The sequence below is a fragment of the Pholcus phalangioides genome, unplaced genomic scaffold (genome assembly GCF_987345545.1).
Source record: "Pholcus phalangioides strain wild (caught in Gottingen) unplaced genomic scaffold, Ppha-v1.0 ptg000011l_1, whole genome shotgun sequence".
NCBI lineage: Eukaryota > Metazoa > Arthropoda > Arachnida > Araneae > Pholcidae > Pholcus > Pholcus phalangioides.
In genome coordinates this window covers 2,957,698-2,980,284 of record NW_028301604.1, presented here as the reverse complement: position 1 = coordinate 2,980,284, position 22,587 = coordinate 2,957,698, and the positions used below count along the sequence as shown (strand labels likewise).

At 33.0% G+C, this 22,587-nt stretch overlaps 1 protein-coding gene across 2 annotated transcripts in view; it reads left to right on the top strand.

Moving 5' to 3' along the window:
• Positions 1-2,441: 2,441 nt before the first annotated feature.
• Positions 2,442-22,587, top strand: part of LOC149079946 (stAR-related lipid transfer protein 3-like) — a 69,583-nt gene continuing 49,437 nt past the window's right edge. The window contains exons 1-8 of one of the 2 annotated variants that reach the window (XM_089238845.1): positions 2,442-2,656; positions 8,267-8,528; positions 9,624-9,707; positions 12,495-12,572; positions 14,721-14,774; positions 16,207-16,336; positions 21,092-21,184; positions 21,336-21,442. In XM_089238845.1, the coding sequence (XP_089094971.1) occupies positions 8,319-8,528; positions 9,624-9,707; positions 12,495-12,572; positions 14,721-14,774; positions 16,207-16,336; positions 21,092-21,184; positions 21,336-21,442 (756 nt within the window). In that variant the 5' untranslated portion in view covers positions 2,442-2,656; positions 8,267-8,318. Of the gene's footprint in view, positions 2,661-8,266; positions 8,529-9,623; positions 9,708-12,494; positions 12,573-14,720; positions 14,775-16,206; positions 16,337-21,091; positions 21,185-21,335; positions 21,443-22,587 lie in introns of both variants that reach the window. The other variant, XM_089238844.1, reaches the window with a different exon arrangement.

The window sequence follows — 22,587 nt, the reverse complement described above, 5'->3', positions numbered from 1 at the left end:
TGTATAATTATAAATTATCAAAATTTTATCATCAGCTACGAAACAGATTCGTAGCTGATTTGAATAATTCGTTCAAATTTTAATAATTTATAATATATATGTAATTGATCTTATATAGCTGCTACATTATTTCACTGTTCTTGAATCAGCATCACTGCAGGATTTCTTGACCACATGCTCAAAGCCATATTTACAAAAACAATTCATAATCATCCGTTATGAAACAGTTTCCCAAATTTTTCTTATCATTCTTATGTGTGCTATCAAGGAAATATACTTTCATTAAAATGTATCACACAATCTGAACTCTCCGGTTCTTTCCATACTCTTAATGACGTCAAAAAGATTCAGATTTTGAATGTTACACCTTGATCTATAAGTTAAAAATCAGTTTCCGTATCAAGTACGCTAGTACAGTCTTTATGCACTCTAAGTTGAACAATGTTAAAATTGACATTAAATTATCAAAAAAGTAGAGAAAAATAGAATTTTAAAACTTTTATTAGTCTTTAAAAATTTGTTGTTTAACAAGTTGATCAAGAAAAGCAAGCTTCAACAGCTTCTTGTTGAATTTTTCCAAACTAAATTTGCTCAATCAAAAATCATGATTTTTTTCCCCCTAACTTCGAATTATCCAACAGAAAATTCAAGAAAAGTTCGAATTAAATAAGAAATTTCAACATTAAATTGGGTAGAAAACTCAAGGGGAGTTCGTAAAAGTTCGAATTAACCAAGTTCTACTGTATACAGTATAACAGTAGAGCAATTGACAGGGACCACTCACTCAACTGAAAATTTTATCCACTAGCAGAGTGTGTTCGTTATCGGGAAGGCATCATGTCTATGAATAAACTGTATTAGAGGGGAAAATAAACATCGTAAAAATATTATGTTGCAGAAATTTAACACCAAGGTTTTCATACACAGTAGTAGTTACCAGTTAAATATCAGATGTTATTTAATCCCTTTGCTTACATGATATTGGCAAGAAATTCGGATGATCTCTATTTGACGAATCGGCGGTAAATATGTTAACCTTGTCCTAACCTAACCGCACGTTAGAAAAAGGAAAAGACGGAGAAGGAAAAAAAGTAGAAGAATGGTAAGAAAAAAAAAACAAATATATATATGGAAAGAAAAGAGTATAATAGATAAGTTAATAAAAGAGTACATAAGAAGTATATTGATCGTAAAGTGCTTGAAGTGTTCGTTAACATATTAATGCCCACTTCCTGTCAGATTTTCAGGAACTTTTTTTATTGCACAATGAAATTGTTATCGAAACATGATAGCACTGAAAGAATAGAGAAAGCTGAGTTATGTTCGTGACGCCATCTTTTGAAAACTGAATTTCGAGAAATTTCTTGACTAATCTACATACGTATTCATATCATACCGTATAAATTTATGCTACCATTGATATTTTATGTTAATAGCTCGCCAAATAAAAATTGTGTCCCGAAAGCCTGGCCCTACTCTATATGAAAAATATTTTAATTTCTTCACTCAGCCGTTTTTTCTTCTGTCTTATTCCTTTAGGGTCCAAGTTTCGATAAAAAGAAGCTGAAACTTCACTGATGATCTTTCGGGTTCAATCGGCAATCATGATCCATGTTGATGAAAAACAGTACTAACAATAACAAGTATGAAACTGAAATTCATCTTTGACAACATTTTACTTTTATCTTATCTTCATTCCAAGTCGATATTGGCAATTGAATGTAGCTGCGAAAAAGTTAAAACAGTGATTTTCAGCCGGTTCACAGTAAAACAAATTAAATCGTCAGTAGGACTAAGAAGAGTAAGTAATAAGATTAATTTTTTCGATACAGTTGGGGAACTCCACTGTATTATTAATGGAGTCGCATGTCACCCAGGACAGTGCAAATTGTTTTTCCTCTCCGTAATTTTCAACGGAGAAAGAAAGAGTAGCACCCTTTCTGATCCAGCGCTCGGGGCCCTAGACCCCTTTGCTCTCCCTAAGATGCAGCTCCGATTATCAAATTTTGCCAGGCACAAATTGGTTTCAAGATTCACCCTTTATTGTGTGTGTGGTTGTTTATTTCGATTATGGCGACGATAAACAAAAATTGCGTTCATGCCCCGTAAATGTCCCGTTATGGTCATCAGGGAGTCCAGTTTTTGGCTCAAAAAAGTATGGTCATATGATAAGGTCCCGTTTTCTTGGCTGATTTTGGCGACTTTTTGATCGTCACCGATCAATTCGATCATTGTGAGAAGGAAAATGGTTACTACTAAATAAGTTTTTTGCTGGAATTGGCAAATATTTGCCGCCATTGGCTACATTTGGCTGTATTTCCCGCCCTTAATTTGAAGATATGGTCAAAAAGTTGGCACATCACACCAAATCAGTTTTATGTGACGTAAGAAGTCAGAGCTAATATTATATCGATGCTGAAGAAAATCACGATGTTTGATGAACGAAGAATTTGTCAGTGTTTATGTTAGGGGATAACTTCCTCAGAGCATTTTGTTTTTTCTGAGTTGGTCAAGAATGGGGGTCAGTGGGCTAGAGAAAGACATCTATCATAGTTTATATTCCGCAATTAAAAAAAATTGTTAGTTAACTTGAGGAAAACTTTGACTCTCCGGTCGTTGTGAATTCCACTGATTTCAACTCCGAAAACAGGTGACTGTGAGTAAGTTTCATTTTTTTTTTTCCTCATTCGTTTATCATTTGTTAACTGATAAGGTAAATTTTTCAATTCTTTTTTTGTTGATTATTAAGCATGCGACAACAAGGTAAGCATATCATTAAATAGCATTTTTAGTGCCTAACATCTTTCTATTAAACCGATGATTATAGAACGAAAATACATCTTCCAATAATAGTTTTTACTTGACTAAGGGGTGCAGTGGAATTTTCCAGTAGGGAAAATTTATTATGAATTTTAAAACTTTAAATCCACTTCAGCCGTAGAAGAAATTATTTTAATTGAGATTTTTATTGATTAATATCTAGTCTAAAATCTCATTTAACTTGAAACTTTTAGCTATGAGCAGTGAAGCATTGAGGGTCATTCCGTGTCAAGTCAACACAGTGATTTTACTCCCCATCTCAGATTTTGATGAAACTTGGCACAGAGGTAGCCTACATGTAGATAAAGAAAACTACCCAATTTCATTAAAATATGTCAACCCATTTTGAAAATATGGCGATGTGAAGTTGTCAAAATTCACTAAAAAACACCCCACGGCCATAATTTCAAATTGCTGTAGCAACTCTCCTAATTAAGCTAAAATGATGGGACAGGTGTCATTTTGCAGCATTTTTTATGGGCTTTCCTATGATATACAACATAATATGGGCTTGAGATAAAATGTTTTTTTTAAATTAAAATTTAAATTTAAATTTTGAATTTATCAAAAAGCGCATCTTCAAAATTTTTCAAAAAATTATATTCAACACTTCACATTGTTGTTAAATAATTCCCTAAGTATGAAAGTGGGACTGTCATGGGTTTACTACTTTATAAAATTTCAAAAATACATATTTCACTAAAAAAATTGACATTTTTGTAAAATTTATAGATTTAAGTGGAAATATACATAACTTACCCATAAATAAATCTTGTCTTTATTCTTAATATATCTATGTACACATTGAAATTTACTCTTAACACATATATTCAAATGTCACTTGCCAAACCTGATACAAACAGTATATTTTTTAAGATTTACACTGTCTTTTTGAACGCTTCATTTGTTTTTACAGTATCATCCCCAGGAATTTGATATATTCTTCCTGTTGGTGTTACTGGGTTTACTTTACAAAGAACATCATTTACAGATACCCATAGAATATCAGGTTTTGTAGGATATGTATAAGACAGTAATGGGCCAGCTGGGTGAAGGAAAGTAGCTTTAACTTCATCAAGACCTTCGTCTTTTGTTAAAACATAAGCTAGCCACCATTTCCTGTCGTAGATGGCAGTAACATATCCATGAATATCTCTTAAAGCCAGTTTTTCCGGAGATTTTATGACTGCTTCAACAGTAGATTCTGTTGTACCTGAAAAAGTTTTTACTAATATTTTTGATGTACTTGATGCTATCGGTATAAAGGCATGTAACCTCTGTGTTCCTTTGATGGTAACAGATTGACTAAAGCGTTGTTCTAGAAATCTTTCAGTTTCAATGTACTCTTCTTGTGTTGAAAATTCAAAGTGTACAGATGTTATGTTTTTAACTACCTGATAAAAAAGTTGTTGTGGAGCAAGAATTTGGTTCTCATATGGCCTCTGCAGACTTGCTTTTGTTGCTAATCTCTTAACAGTGCCACCGACACCATCGCAAGGTCCTTTTCCATGTGCAGAGACAAAAAAAATGCCATTCTGTATCGATGCTAAAATCTTCTTTGTGGAAACATAAGTTTATAAAATTCTTTTTATTCTTGTACTGGGCTGCACTGCCATCCGAAAAGTAATATATCTTCTGTACAGTTTGAAATTTGGTTTTTAAAAATTGAATTAGCTTTTTTTGAAAACAGTAAACTGCTATAGTGTTATGCTCTAGACAATTAGAAATTATGACATAGCTCATATGCTCTGTTTTCTTCTCTCCTTTGTAATACATTACAAAGGGGTGCACTGTTGCATGATCACTTGACCAATGATAACTCAGGGCCTCATCTTGGATCACAAAAGTGTAATTCTCGGAGAAGTCACATGTAACAACATATTCACCCTCATTCAAGTTTTCCTTGACTTCATTTACAAAAGAGCTTTGCTGCGTAGCTAGAAAATCATGGAGTATCAGTGTGGTCAATTTCTCAGAAAATAATTCGATAAACTCCAATGAGGTCTTCTGTATGGTTTCTAAGTTACATCTGCCTACTGAAACCCATTGTCGAAAAGTGATATTCTCAACCATATTATTATCAAATGAATTTTGTAGTGTACTTTTTATTGGGTCACTTCCTGGGCAAGAACTACAGTTTCCCATAATGCAATGAATTGATGCTGGGTTGCACAGCATTTTTGCCAAACAGTGTTTATAAGAGGCCAATTCTCCATTGGTTAACATACTGAGCTTAGCATTTTCTATCATAAGTTTAACATTTTGATGTGTAGTGCAAACACATACTGAGTGTGTTCCACTATGTCCTGCTAAAATGCAGTGTTTTGGGCGCTGAAATAATATTTTTTTTTTCACTAATACCAACACCTCACAAAATATTAACATTTAAAAAAGAAACTTATTACCATCACATTTAATCACCAACAATATTCACATCCAACTGCCAATGAATCAGTATGAAGACTGATCAGTCTGCCTATGCCCACAGGCAGTTGGACTGGTTTAAAGTAGTTTAAACCAGTTAAACCATAAAATAATCACCCATCATAGTCACTAGTTGCATTTTAAACACATTAAAAATAAATTTATGAAAAAAGTGAAAATTTATTTATGGGCAAGTTATGTATATTTCTGCTTAAATCTATAAATTTTACAAAAATGTCAATTTTTTTAGTAAAATATATATTTTTGAAATTTTATAAAGTTGTGAACCCATGACAGTCCCACTTTCATACTTAGGGAATTATTTAACAACAATGTGAAGTGTTGAATATAATTTTTTGAAAAATTTTGAAGATGCGCTTTTTGATAAATTCAAAATTTAAATTTAAATTTTAATTAAAAAAAAACATTTTATCTCAAGCCCATATTATGTTGTATATCATAGGAAAGCCCATAAAAAATGCTGCAAAATGACACCTGTCCCATCATTTTAGCTTAATTAGGAGAGTTGCTACAGCAATTTGAAATTATGGCCGTGGGGTGTTTTTTAGTGAATTTTGACAACTTCACATCGCCATATTTTGAAAATGGGTTGACATATTTCAATGAAATTGGGTAGTTTTCTTTATCTATATGTAGGCTACCTCTGTGCCAAGTTTCATCAAAATCTGAGATGGTGAGTTAAAATTTTTATAAAAATTGTGTTGATTTCACATGGAATGACCCTTGAATATAACTAATCTAAAGTACTCGTGTTCAAGACATTGACGTGAAACTGAAGAGACTGGGGCTTCATGTTAACAAAATTTCATGAAATTTTAAAATCTTATAATTTAGCAGGATCAAACACATTTTGTGGAAAGTGGTATTTCGCAACATGCAGTTTTGTGTTGATGATGCTTTGCAATGTCCAGTCTAGTCAAAAGATGAGGCAAATTTAATGTGGCTGAAATTTGCCTCTGAGTTGCAAATAATTGAGCAGTCCCCTTTCAAAACTATATAGCCAGTTTATGTTGGTCCTCAATGCCCTAAACAGAATATGCCAAAATCTGTGACGTATGTCGCAGAGCAATTAGCGCTACTGCAGTAAAATCTGGAAGAATTTTAAGAAAAAGTGCAAAAAACACTATTATGGGGATTTTTACTGCAGAACATTTCCAGGCTGCAGAGGGCTTGTTGCAAAACATTCTACTTTGGGGGCCTCAATGTATTTTACTACCCATTAACAGACACACTTCATTAGCAAATAAAATTTTTGGTCCTGTGGGTGTATGGAGAGGGTCTGCTTTTTTAATTAAATAATATTTATTCTTATTTAAATTATGCTGATTGTATTACAAAACTGTTTCGTGCAAACTGTATTGCAGGAAAATTTGTCAATAGAGAAGTCATTTAACTTGCCAACCACCAAGTAACAATACAAGGAGTATCAAGAAAGTTATGATGAATAAAAAGTACATAAAATTATGTTAATAGCATATGTAAATAAATTTTGCATTTGTTTCCAGAAAGCGCCACTTCAGTAGCCTAATCATTGTTTAAAGCAGTGATTCCCAACGTGGGCATTAACGCCCCCTTGAGGGCAATGGAAAGTTCCAGGGGGGTGGTAAAATCTACGGGTATAACATAGGATCCTATGGGCTAGATTGCATTGGGAGAAAAAAATTTCTGAAGAAGGGGCGATGGAACAATAAAAGTTGGGAAACTGTGGTTTAAAGTATCAAAAACATTATCCATATAATTAAACATTACTGCCGTCACAATGTTTTTTTAAATATGATTCAATCATGGTGGAGGTATTTTATATTTCACTGTTCCACACATCAGTATAATCATTCTACCTAAATAACTCTATTAACTTACCTAACAGTCATAAATTTAAACATAACACTGTGGTTGTATCATAAAAAAGTCATGGGAAATAAATTTGAATAATTTTTGTTAAATATTTCAGCTTCAGGTTAATCTAAAATTGTTAAGACTGCGAAATCGCTTCCCTTTGTAAATGGAGGAGTGACTGGTATATATTTCTCCCTCCTCTATTAGCGAAAATGTTATTTGATTTCAATATTCAATAGACTTGTATGCAAAATATTTTCCTGCCAGTTTCTAACAGTTTCATGATTTGACATTAATTTGGTTGTAAATCAGTGGAAAATGGCAAGGCATTTCTGTACACCATATAAATCTAAGTGTAGAATTACCAGGTGTCTTCCTTTTTGATATCATTTCAAACATCCTACGTTTTAGAAAATTCATTCTTTTCTCCTTTTCAAGTTTCCAGAATTTTCTTTTTTTTCTGAAGACTTTTTCTTTCTTTACTCTGAAACATGTTTGTATATGTTTTTTCCACACAAGTTTACGCACTTTGTCTGATCGCCACCAAAATTTCTCAGAACACAAGAACCGAAGTTGCCTCCAAGCAGGGCATTTCGAACCTCGGCACAGCTTGCTCCTGGGCAATATAAAAAACAGCTCTGGATGAAGAAAACCGCAACACCCATTTTGAAAATACCATTGATTCACCAACCGCTAATGCTCTGTACTGAATTGGGGTGTTCAGGATAGAGCTTAAGATGTCTATGGAAGCTTTCAGAAATGGCAATAATTCAAGACCGTAGCGAGGGGAGGGGGGACTTGGGGTCTGTCCCCCCCCCCCCCCCCCGAAATGTGAGAAAATGATTCTATCACTTTGAATGTAACGTATGGCCTTATTGGTTGCATTTTTCAAGTTTTATAAATGAGCTTTTACAAAACTTTTATAGTGTAATCCTGGCCTATGTACAATTTTAGCAGGTCTGTAGATACTGTAACAGCTTCTGTACATTTTTGTAAGAGTAACATGGGAGAAACTTGTTGGGAACAGGCATTTCAGGGTTCCAGTGTAACAATAAACAAATTATAATTTTAACGACTCAAAAAAAATTATATCACTATTATCTTAAAGAAAATTGTTTTGATCTTGTATAAAATTTATATATGTATATGTTCAATTTCTTAACAGTTTTTAGTTGCTGGTGAGCTGACTAAAAAAATGCTTTATTGGACTTGACAAAATGGACAACATGAATCGGCCATTTTTAACCCCGGTTAATTCAAATGCAACTTTTCCTACAACTTATGGATCAGTGAATGGACTGTATCAACAAATACCAGTTGTGGCGACAACACAATCTGGAAAAATGTCTGTGTCTCGCCGCTTTTTCATTCTTTTGACAGTGTTTGATCTTTTGTTTACATCGCTGGTGTGGATAGTATGTACAGTAGTAAGTAAACTTTGATTCATGGCTCTAGATTGTTTATAATAATTTTGTTTTGTTAATGTGATTTAGAAACTGATTTTGTTTGAATAGGCTATTACTTATTATATTAATCATATATTCATGATATGTAGGATTTAACTTAGAAGGGCTACAAGGATTCTCTTCCAGAAAAGTTTGAGTTACAAATCATCAAAGTGTAACATTTTTAAATTTAAGTAAATTCATTAAAATAGCATTGTCCTGAAAAGATGTTTTCTTTTATTAATAATTTGAATTTTTTCATTTTTTATCCCTTGTACCACAGTATTACCCTAATTACTGTAATTTCCAGTAAATATGTATCCATATTAGCAGTATTTATAAGTCACATTCAATTCAGAAAAATGATTATAGAAAAAGAATCATAAAAGCAGTGCAGTCTTGTATGCCCCTCGCATGGTTTTCACTCCAGAACTAGGGGTCTGTCCAGACTTTTTGTAGTGTCCTGTTTTTTAAAAATTTTTCTTCCTTTTGTGAAAAGGGTAATTAATTTTGTTGGAAGCAAAAATAATATAGTAGAAAAAATATTTATCACAAAAAATGAAATGCATGATTTTATTCATTTGTATTTTGGGAGGGGTCCGTGTTTCGGATCCAGAATTTCACGAAGGGTCTGGAAAACTGACCTAAATTGTGGCTGGACAGACCCCTGAAAACTGAAAATAGAACACCATCACTTTGAAATGAAATTAAATGTGGAGTTTTCAGATTTTTACAACATTACTAATCAAATATTATATGTTATTCTTTTGCAAAACTTTAATTTTATGACTGACTTTAGGGAAATGTGGCAAGGATGTTATTAAAATTGATTGGAACTTCAAAATCAGACTGGTAGTGGGGAAAAAATTATTGAAAAAGTCAACTACGTAGAGCTGAAAGTTAGCTTTTTTTTAAAGCTACATAATATATTTTTTTATAGAAAACTACTGTATATTTTTAATTTCTTAAATTTATTATTCTGAGCATTTCTGTCTGATTGTGGTCATTATAATATTCAATGTATGAATTAGATATTGTCTACCTTATTAATACAAATTTATTTTTAATATTTTGCAGATTTCCTATGACACTTCATTAGCCTACTCATTTGAGCGTGAAGTTATGTATTACAAGATCAAATCTTCTCTTTTTGATATTGTGGTAAGTCTTATAATACATATAAAAAAAATGTATTAAAATAATAATCTTACTGAATGAATCAAATGCATAGACAGAGATAGACATGGAAGTCTGGGGGGCACGGTCATTATTGCTGGGGGGGGGGGGGCAAGATGATGATGTCAATTCATATATACATTAGATCAGTCGACTCCACCTTTAACGCTTCAGTGTTGATTCTGCTCCATTTCTTGCTGAAATCAAGGTTCCAAAGCATTTTATTACTTATGCATTGCAAAGCATCTTATTATAACTATATCATTATATAGGCCGTCCATATAATTAAAAGACCCTATTTTAAAGTAGCCTAGTTGCACATGTCGCCACCAAAGAGCATTTCATTAAAAAAATTACACATTTAGGCAAACATTTACAATTTTAACAATTGTTACACTTTTACAATTGTTACAATTGTTACACTTTTACAATTGTTACTGCAACAAAACATGTTCCACATGATGGCCATCATTTTCAGATACCATGTGAAATCACCAGATGGCATGTTTCACAACTGACCGAAGTGTGTGCGGGGAAATGTTCAGCACGTGGCGTGAAATACTGCCTTTAACTCTTTAACGCCCAGATAGAAAACCTGGGAGGGCCGTGAAAATACCAAGTTTTTTGTGTTCGAATTGGACTCGTCCAAATTTCGGATACTTTCCCTCTCCTCACCCTTTCTCCATGAGTTTCTATTCAGGCCACCATTTGCATTGACGTTCACCCTTTCATTTCAATGGATTTTCAGGAGATAATTTGTCTATACTGAAAACACCCCTTTCCTCACAGTATTATCTCTTTGTAAAATGCATTGAGTACCCTTAGTCCATTCTCAGGGAACATTCTAGTACATCAGCTTTTAAAATCCCATTGATAGGGCGTTGCAGTTGTCTTTTCCGTTCCCGCCTCTGACAAGAGCTTTCATCATCTTCCCCGTTGGTGACAAAAGCCCACCAAAACATACCCATACCCCCTAGCTGGGCCGACTTGAGGCGGTTATGGGCATTAACCTACTCGGCCGACTTCGGACGATCTGGGCATTATAGAGTTAAGATCAGGCAAAGTTCTTGGATTGTCATAACTTACCAGACGTTTCAAATGCCCCAAAGCCAAAAATCACATCGATTAAGGTCCAGAAATCGGAGAGGCCATAGATTAGGGAAGTTCCGGCTGATGATACATTTTTCTGTAAAATGTGTTTTAAGAACATTCTTAACACACACTGCTGCAATGTGTGGAGGAGCTCTGTCTTGTATAAAGATTGTGTCTGCAAGACAGTGACGTACTTGCAGAGCTGGAACAATTTCATTCTGTAACAACAATGCATATCGCTTCCTGGTGATTGAACATGTCGCAGGACCTACACTTCCACATGATGGCCATCATTTTCAGATACCATGTGAAATCGCAAGAAGGCATGTTCCACAAGTGACCGAAGTGTGTGCGGGGAAATGTTTAGAACGTGGCGTGAAATGCTGCCTGTAAGGTCAGGTAAAGTTCTTGGACTGTTACGACCTACCAGACATTTCAAATGCGCCCAAAGCCAAAAATTGCATGGATTAAGGTCCGTGGATCAGGGAGGCCATAGATTAGAGAAGTGCCTGCTGATGACAGGTTCTACTGTGAAATTTGTTTTAAGAACATTCTTAGTACACACTGCAATGTGTGGAGGAGCTCTGTCGTGCATAAAGATTGTGTCTGCAATGCAGTGCCGGAACAATTTCATTCTGTAACAGCAATGCATATCGCTTCCCGGTGATCGAACATGTCACTGGACCTGTAGAACGCAACTTCTCGTAAAAGTAGGGAATGAGAATAAATGATGCAGTAAATCTACGCCATACCGTCACTTTTGGTGAATGCAGCGGAACCTCTAAGGTAGCATGCAGATTTTCTGGTTCCCTAATTCTGCAGTTGTGAGTATTGACTGCACCATCTAAGTGAAAATATGCTTCATCTGTCCAGAGGATATTCCAAGGCCATTCTGAATCAACCTCAATGCGAGCTAGAAACTGGAATTAGAACCAGAGTCAAGCGTCATAATCATGTGGAAGCAACCGCTGCACAAGTGAAAGTTTGGACGGATAATATCGAAAGATATTCCGCATGATCTTATGGACAGTTGAATGTTACCTATCCAACAGCTGTGCTACATGCCTGATACCACGAGAATTTGAAGCTCTGTCCTCTTCCACATGAAGCAAAACCTCCTGTACTGCATCTATAGAAATGGGTTTTCCTCCTCTTCCTGAACAGCCAACGATCCTGCAGTTTTAAATTTCGTTATCATACTCCGAAGGTTTTTAGCATTCATTGGACCTTTTTGAATCCTCTTCCAAGCCTGATATTTCCATGGAGCAATTACTGCGGAATTGCTGTTTTGGTAAAACAATTTGACCAAGAAAGCGCGATCTCGTAAACTTATCGTCATTGTGAGCAGCAAACACATTGAGAAACGTCGTGACATCACAAATTTACATGTTTACTACAGGTATTGAAAGTGAAATTCCCTCTGGTGGCAACATGTACAACTATTTTTTTCCCTGAAACAAATTTCCATCACTTCATGAAGTCTTCCACAAAATTTCACACTTTTCTGATGACTGGTTTCGCCTGTAGGCTACTCTTAAAATAGGGTCTTTTAATTATGGATGCTCTGTACTTTTATGATAAACAGTTTTCATAAGTGATGTTTCCAATTATTACCAGCATTTTTTTTTACCTGAAGTTTGAATGCATACATGTAACATATTTTCTTGATATTTCTCCAAGGTTTTAGCAGCTCTTCGTACATTCTTCATTTTGCTGTTTTATGCACTCCTGAGGATATCACATTGGTGGGTCATTTCTGTAAGTATGAATACTGACATGTTTATATACACATTAAAACCCTGTTTATGTCTTCCATGAGACCACATTAAAATAACATTAAATCATAGAGTAGTATAGCCTAGGTCTATAACTAGGATTTTTTTTAGGGGAGGGGGTACCCTCAACTGTAAAACATGATAATTTTATAACAGTAAATTTTAGTTCCTCCATGAAGTTTGCCACCGGGAGCAGTTTCCCCTTTCCTCCCTCTAGTTCCAACCCTATTGTATCCTTATTGAAACATATTTCAAAATTAGAGTAACCCCTTCTCCAAAAACTTTTTGTTACAAAATTTCAATTTAAATTATCCTAATTTCCTGTGTATAATTTGCTACTTTTAAAAAATCTCATTGTATTGTCCACAGAACCTTATATTCTGTGTGAAAATTTCATTCATAGATAATTTAATAAAATATTTAGGAATGACGTTTTTCGTCATGTTCCCGCATATAAACTGTTGATTTTTTTTACTTGTATCTAACTTATATGCCATCTATTAATCTTTATGAAATTAATTTTTATAAATTAATTTTGGAGAGAATATTCATTTCCATTCTAACCTCCGTCAAAGATAAAGCTGTAGCAGTGTGTAGGTTAATATACACAAAGGAATTCTGATGTTTTTTCAAACATACAATCCAGGGATTATATGCTGGGAAATATGGTACAAATGCAATGTATTAAAGCATTTTCAATTTCTTTTTTAAATCAGTAATTTATTTAAATACACAAAATATATTTGAAAAAGCACCAAATTTAATTTTTTATAGAAACACCAAATTGCGTGAAAATTAAATTGTTAAGAACATTATTTTAGCTAACTTACTTTTGTTGAGTGATCTGATACTATCTGTTGTCCCAATTTTTATTATGTAACCACTCACAAATGAAAAACTACAATCTTTGAAATTTTAGCTTATACTTTTAAAACCTCTTTCCGGCATTGAAGAGTTATCTTGCTAAACTCTTTGGATGCTTTGCATTTAGGCATTGACAAGATATTTTGCCTGCTTCAAGCTATTTATTTTAGCAATGAGGAGCCCAGATATTTTTTAAACTTATGGAATAACTTTAATGGAATACTTTTCCTATCCCCCTCACTTTGCACTTGCTTGCTTGAAAATTTGAAGAAAGCCTACTTCATGGAAAAAAGTGTGACATTTCTAATGTAGATCAGTGAAAATAATTTTGTTGCAGAAAGAGTTAATATGCAGCATCTTCCATGTTCTCACAATGAGGCAATAAAAAAAATTACTTCCCCTTGTTGTATGGGTTTTTGACAACAAATTTGGACACTGTAGTTGAAGTACTAGCAATTCTCAAAAACTGGGATCTTTGTCAACATTCAGGAAATTAAGGGAAATGAGTGGAACAGGTTTTATTTTGATTATTTCATTTAAAAAAAGATATCCCGTGAACTTCAGGATAGAGATCCACACTCACCAAAACCAGTTTGTTCAATTGAAAAGAATCTGAACCAATTTTTATTAAGTTAATGAACTTAATAAAAATCGGTTCAGATTCTTTTTACTTGCATGAGATATATTTATAAGTTTTTTAATTATTGATTCACAAAAATTGTTGTGCTGCTGGGTGTTAAGTATTCTTTTAAGCTTTCTGAAGAGATTCCCCTTCCCAGAGATGGCTATATGGCTCTGCACGCTATTATGAATGCATTGGATGGCATAATTTGCAGAGAAAACTTATTTTTTTATATGCTTCACCCAGTTGGCAGCACAGCTATGAGTTTTCATGGTTGTTTTACTGGTGCAGCTTATATGATGGATAGAGCACTGAAGCAATGTCTTGCACAAGTGAGAATTTTGTCTCGAGCCACCCTCTCTTATCACTATCTTGTGTATGTTAAATTTGACTCACTTAACGCAATCATTTTGATGAACCAATTAATCATATAAAGTGTGGGGGGACCAATACCAGTTTTTCATGCAGCTTATTACAAAACATGATCTTGCTAACAAAATTATGAATTTGTTAAATGATTGATGTATTTGTCATAGATTACATTTATCTTGAAATGTACTGAAATATGAATTACTGAATTTTTTTTAATTTTTATTGCCTCAAATTTTAGAGTGGTTTTAATTTTGATTTTTCTCTTTTATATAGGTAACAACAGCAGGAAGTGGTATTTTTATAGTCACAAAAGTGCTTCTATATGAGGTAATTTTATATGTACACACACAATATATATATATATATATATATATTATTTTTTGGTTGAAAATGAAAGCATTAATAATTTCATGTTTTAGTTCTTAAATCTATCCTTCATTGTTTTATTTGATTGATGTGATTAGTTATAGAACTTTGAATTCTCGGCTATGAAGTGGTTTGAATAGCCTTTGAATAGTTATGCAGAATTTTTCAAACTTTAGGTTTAGATCAAATCAGCTCATGCGAATAAAGTGTGACAGTTTTGGGAGAATAAAATTTATATTTATTATTTGTTAATTTGTGTATTATATTATTGAATATACTTTATTATATGGTGATTTTCTTAACAGAAAAATAGCATATGAGTTTATTTTTAATGAATTAAGCAAATGAGTGAACAGTAGGAAGCAATACCACCACTGCAACCTTGCATTTTTTGTAATTAATAGAACTATGCAGCAGGATAAAAAAAATTGTATTCTAGTCATGTGGTTCAAGTCTGTCATCTTTTCTCTCACCAACAATCTGTAATGAACAGTGCTTGAGCACATCACCTATCTTATTACTGCCTTTATTGTTGAGCGAGTTTTATGGAAGAGGCAGTATGATCTGACAAAGCAAAATGGAGTGTCTATTTTCCCGATGTGTATTTCAGCGACAAAACCTACATGATGTCTTGTTGCGCCCTCTTCTATACTCTGACTGTACATATACATTAATGTGCTTGTGTATCTTCTAACTCAAGAAACAATGTCATAAAATAAGAAACCACCTTCTCATAATTGAAGGATTCTTTCTCAAATTAAGAAAATTGCAAGTGGCAATATATATATATATATATATTTTTTTTTTTTTCAAAGTGGCGTCTGTACTACTTTCACGATCATTTTTAAGTTCAATTCAGTCATCATTCTAAGTCAAATATTACCATTTATTATCAAATATTGTTTTGCAACATACACCATAAGACCTTTTTTTTCTTTTCTTTTTTTTGCCCTTTATTTTGATATTCCATAGCAATTGTGTATGCATATCAACTCACATATTTCATAGTGCTTTAATTATTCTGTGTCTATTCGGACAGTTTTTCTTCATTTTTAAATTTCAGATCTTGTTAGAGTATCTTCAAATAAAAAACATTTATCGTAAATACTGTGAATACACTTCTATAACTAGCTAATAAACTTTCATTGATTCTTTCAAGTCTTTGATATTCATAATTAACATGTTTCAATCATAAACAGTTGAATCTGTTTTAAAATAAAATTTAATTTATTTTTCAGAACCACTGGGCCTCTTAACACAACTGTGATTTCCTAATAACGACCACATTTTCACAGTTCCCTTAGTGGTCATTGTTGTGAGGTTATACTGTATATACATTTATGACATTGATCTGTCATTCATATTCAATTAAAGCTGCAAAATTTTCTTGCAGTGGGGAAAATCTACAAGCAAGACTGCCTCTGTAGTGCTTATTTTGTATTCATTTGTGATTTGCTGGGTTGAAGCGTGGTTCTTAGATTGCAGAGTTGTGCCAAGTGAACTCAAAGCGGCAGAATATCTAAGTATGTATGCAATTCTTTTGAATATATTGGCTTACTGTTGCTTGTTTTTACTGTCAATAGAATACAATTTTTCATATCATTATATTTCAAAATCACAGTTAAACTTGAAGGGTAAATAAAAGGTGAGAAAATAGAATAAAGAATGAACCATCAGCACACATCTCTGCTCTCACATAAGTCACATTTCAATTTAATACAGCTAAAGATCATAATTTAGCCTATCAGTGAATTTACAACCGATTGAAAATAAATATAATAGAAATAAAGTATCCATTATATTTTTGGAACTAAACATATCCTATATTGGTAAATTTATTTGTCCTAACATGGGATTGACAATAACAGAAGATGATGGGGGAAGTAACTAGTTTGTTAAAAAGAAAAAGGGTAAGCAGATCTTATGGACACACTTTTCTTTAAATTAAAAAAATTCTGCTGGATATTTCAACTTCTATTTAAAAACTCACTTGCTGGTAGTTATGAGGAAAATGCCCAAACTTTCTTGTCAATGTCTGGGTTTCAGTCTTAGTTCCATGAATGTCTTTATTGAGCTATTCACAAATAGTTTGAACTGTTCGTCCAATCATTAGTCCGTTGAATGCTCAGTAAATCAAACCAAACATTTTGAAAGAACCTAGTAGAAACTGCTCAACCAATCAATGTTATTTTCTCCTCACATAAATGCTATAAAATAACATCATTTATCTGTACCTTCACCACTGCACTCAGTACAGTATGCTATTAACATGTGTTTTAAAGAAAGCAAGGTTCATACAATCCTTGAAAATCCTTAAAAGTCCTTGAATAAAAAGTTCATTTTCAAGTCTTTAAGAGTCCTTGGAAAATCAATGCAGTCCTTGGGAAAAAAAAAAAAACATTTTTTCAAGTGCTTTCAAAAAAAAAAAAAAAAAATTTGAATTTCTTCCATCAATTTTTGTCCCCCCCCCCCCAACTAAGTCCCCCTCTTAACCATATTCCACTGGGGCAAAAATGTGTCGAGCAACAATGATTATCGATTCAATGTTTTGAACGATTATGTTCAAAACAGGACATATAGTCACGCTTACCTGAGGTATTTCTACGCTTAAAAAGATGTTGCCTAAAATCTGGCAGTAAAACCCTGCGCTTAAAATATTGAATTAATACAAGATTCATCGAAAGACTGGTTATTTGTGGAGATGAAGAGTACACAAGGAAGAGAATTCATCTCTGCCCCCACGGGGGCTCGAATCCTGATCTCTCGCTTGCCGGACAAGTGCTCTCCCATCTAAGCTATGGAAGCAGATAGAATATTTCAACCTTGGAGCCTATATATGTTGAAAGGCTCCGTACACATGGACGGCTGCAGCAAACAACTAATATCTTGTGAATGACATATGCCACCAGATGGAACCACTAGAACCATGCATATAGATATTTCCTCTCCACTTAATACAAGATTCATTGAGACTGGTTATTTGTGCCGATGAAGATTACAAGGAAGAAAAATCATCACTGCCCCCACAGGAACTCGAACCCCGGTCTCTCTCTTGCCGGACGAGTGCTCTACCATCTAAGCTATGGAAGCAGAATATTTCAACCTTGGAGCATATATATATGTTGAAATGAATGTTTTCAATGAATCTTGTATTAACAAGTGGAGAGGACATTTCTATATATATTGAATTAATGAATGTCAGTTGCATGTATGTGGGCTGACCATATTTCCTCGATAAAAATACGGGAAAATCGCCAATTGTCACCGAAAAGGGTACCAAAGGTAAACAGTTGCCAATTATTGATAAAATTGCCAAAAAATCACCAAAGGCAGAAAATTATGCACCATTGCCTTGAAGCAGCAGCTTTAAATGATTTCTATGGGGGAAAAACTCTAACTAGACAATATTTGAAAAGTCATAATTATCATAATTCATAGGATTAGGAAAATAATTTTAATACTTAATTTTAGTAAAGAATAAAAAATTTTAATAGGCTTTGTTGAAAATAATGGGACATTTTTTCATGAAAAGTTAGGATGATCAAAATTACCTGAACATATGGGAATGGCACAGGAAATACAAGGTCATATAGTCATCCTAGATATATAATTACATGCATGCTAATTTTTTTATCGAAGGCAAATTTCAATACTTTTTCAAACGTGAAATGATTTCTGCTTAAATGTCATTCGCATACTAAACTACAATGACTTTTTTAAAAGCATGACCTTCAGAACTTGTCATTGACTACAAATTGAAATGAGAATTATAATTGTTTTAAAAAATTATGTCTCTTTAATAAATTAGCATTTCTCTCTCAAACTCGAAGTTAAAAATGAAAATGTTGAATATAAATTAAAAAAATCCAAGTAATTTAGTTTTTTTTAAAATCCCGATATTAATCAACCTCGATATGAATGTCCTTGAATTCTAAAATTTTTCCTGGAAAAGTGCTTGAATAGTCCTTGAATTTTTTACTTTCAAAGAGTTTGAACTGTGGAAAGGAAGGTTGTGTGTTTGATGTTATAGATAGCACACTTGCCCATTAGGAGGACCCTGGTTTAATTTCCAAAGGAGACAGCTAAATTTTATTTCAGGTCAGTATCAAAATAACCAGAAAAATCTCTTTCCCACTGCTTAACCAATCATTTGAGTATTTAAATTTTCCTGTAGCAGGTGTTTAACACTAGAACCATAGCACTTTTTGTATACCTAGAACTGTGTAGACTGGGTCAAATTTAGCCAATCTGTGAAGAAACAGTGTTCCATAGCAAAAACAGGAATTTATTTTTGGCTCCTGGGTTTTTCCCTACCCTTATTCAATGTTGTTTAATTGTATATTCAATAACAGAAAATTATATTTGTTTATGAATATAAAATTGGTTTCAAAATTAACTAAAAAACAATGTAATGGATAATAATATTTTGTATACAGTATATACTGTTCAGTACCAAAACTTTTTTCAGTGATCCCATAATATGACAAAGATGTAAAATAAGCCTATCAAATTCAGTAAATCTGCAAAAAAAATTTTTATTTCTTACCGATGCATAGAATATATGATGAGCAGTTTTGGAGCAAATTTTTTTCATTATTCATGCACATTCACCACATGTTAAAGTTGCACAACCCATACAAAAATTAACAGTTTTGTTTCCACATTTTGATGTTACCTGACATTGGACTCGTTTAATTTTTTTTTTGATGGCTCATGAACAGTTACATGATCAAGAGCACACGAACGTTTCCTTTTGTGCATGGGTGATATGTATGATGAATGCAGCTCTTCAATAAGATTTTAGAGGAACTGCATTCGAAAAATAATTTTGCTTGTACAAAATCCAGGAATTTATTATCGTGAGATCTAGGATGTTGTAGAAAATGTGGACAGGCTACCTCTGTTCTTCACCGAATATTTTCTGGACATTTGATTGGCTACATCTATGGCAAATTTTGTTGAATTGTAGTATGAAATAGTTTGTGGGTGTTTTTTGGGGTGACTACTGTCAATATCGACTGTCAGATGAAGCATGCTGAGTAATAAAACATTTTTTCTTAATAAATTTTCATTGTGGCATTGTTTTCCAGTAGCAATGTTTCATGCAACTGTAGTTTCACTATCTTTGACTTCTCTTTTCAATTTTGTCTCACCATTTCTACTAAGCTTATATTTTTTTTGGTTTTTAGCATTTGAGCCAGCTTCAGTGTAGTGAAAAAGGTGTCAGGTGAGACATTTCTGCCCTTGTTCGGTTGATCAGTTGCATCACTGTGCTCTGAAAAAGATTTGTTAGATGCTAATCCTTCCCGAGGTTTAGAAATCTGTTCAAAGCATATTTGTGTCAACCTCAACTGCAAGCCAGAATTTTATTCCTTTCCTGTGACACCATTTGCCTACAGAAATTTCAGCTGCACAATTTTTCTAGAGTTGAGTTTTTACTTTCCCTAAACTTTTCTTGAGTCCCATCAGAATATCAGGTATTCAAGTTCACAAAGAAAAATATTTAGCTCTACTTTGCCATTCTTTCATTTAAAAAAAGATAAATCTCCTCTCTCTGACAATAAATTGGTCTTGACCTTGAATGACCTTTATTCCTCACTATCTTCATTCAGAGATACATTTTAGAGAAGGTAACCACTTCCAAGAAAATTCTACACCCCTTTTTCCCTGTGGAATAATATTTTGAGTCAAAATGACCAAAATCAAGGTTCTAGGTATAAGTACTTATAGCTCTGAAATACATGAAATGTGAAGGTAATATTTTTGTGAATTAATATTCATACGATATCATAAAAAGTCATTAAATGTCTTTATCATCTGCGCTTAAGTTTTCGAGATAAATGAAAACAAACTTTGATTTGGGTCAAATGGATCCACTCTGCAGTTCTAATGTTAAAGCTGTGTGTGTGAGGGGTGCAAATTTTCTTTTTTTATCTTAAAAAATTTAACTGGTTGAAATTTGTTTTTGAATAGTATTTTTTTTATTTACACCACAAAATTCCTAATGAAGTTTCCACATTATATAAATTCCACCTAGGACAAGTTTCACTTTATCATGCCATTATTTACTCAGGCCCGTCATTTCGCGGTGGTGTTGCCCCCCCCCCCCCCCGGCTTTTGAAAATACACTAAAAATGGTATGTATATATATACATTGAGTACATGTTCTTTGCCCCCCTGGAAAAAGATGAAATGATGGTCCTGTACTTACTGCATGTTATACTTAGAAATTCTCTGTTATATTTATTGTAGCCTGATGAGTGTCTGCTTATTTCTAGGTAAACATGATCCAGAGCAAGCTCCAATAGTGCCTCACTCTGCTTTATCACGTTCTCAAAGTGATGACGGCAGTGCTTTTTATTCACCGCCGAGTTAGTAGAGTTTTAATCATTTTGTAAACTTCTGAGGGAAAATAATAAATCAATTCATTTATAACATTAATTTCTTTTATGAAAGGAAAATTGATTAACACTCATCTAACTCTTCTAACCTTGATATTCATCCATTTTTTTCTCACATTAGTATCCGATAATGAAGAAGACAATGAAAAAGAGAATGATGGAAGCACTGTATCAGAAGTTGAGTGGCTCTCCCCAAAAAACAGCAATGATGGTATTGTTCATCCATCAGTAAGTCAATCATGAGTCAATGAGAAAAAGTGCCTATTCAGATTTATTATAATTAAATCTTCAAATAATGTCATGTCAAACATATGTAACTATATTTTAATTTTTTTTTTCCTTTGGAATGAAGGCGTACTAACTAGGTATATAAATAATTTGTGTATAGCATTAATTTAGAAAACTTTTCATATGTATTTTATCATAATTTTTTTATTTTCTTGTGATAAAATATGCAGTTTTGTGTATAATATTTTCTGTTTCAAAATAGTACAACAGATTAAAAAAATCTGTTTTATGCACTTGAGTGTTTATAGCACAACTTTATTACTTATGAAAAGTTCTATCAGTATTTACATATGGAGGGAAAGCATGTTTTCTGAACATTCTAAAATTATCATTTGTTTGTCACGTATCAAGGTTGCTTAATCCCATTTTGAGAAACAAAGCCTTTTCCTCCCATTAATGCATGAGGTGCATTAAATTTTTTAAATTTTAGTGAAATTAATATCTTAGTATTAACTATTTTTTATAAAAGCTTGATGGTGAATTCTTTGAGTCCAAATTCATTTTTAAATGCACAACATTATGATGATATTATGAAAATATAATTTCAAATATCTGAATTATTGTTCTGTCATTTATTTATAATGGTAGATTTATTATTATGTGGTTATTTTCATTTAATTGAAAGTATAATTTTGTTATAAATACTGCTTGTATAAAAATATATTACATTCCATTGAAAAATAGTTTATCAATATTGGGTATCCAGATAATTGGTTCAATTGAGGAATGGCATATGAGATAATTATAAAATACAGCCCACAAGCAACTAGGTTTATTAGTGCATTGTAATTTTTGAAAGTTATAATAATGAACAAAAGTTTCATAAAATTCTGCAGAATAAGTCATTCGGTAATATGGGTAGCTCAAAATTTTCCTTGTTTGCATGTTCCACTTTTTGTTTTTCCTTTCAGCATTTGCTTTATAATTTTTTTAAATAACCTTAACTTTGTGTATGCATGTATCCATATAACTGTAAGTATACTGGTTAAGAGCAATGTTATGTACAGTAAAGTTATGTTTGTCCAAGTGAATTTTATTTTGTTTGTGTTCCTTTTGTGTTCATTTCCTAGTATCCTATTTTGCTA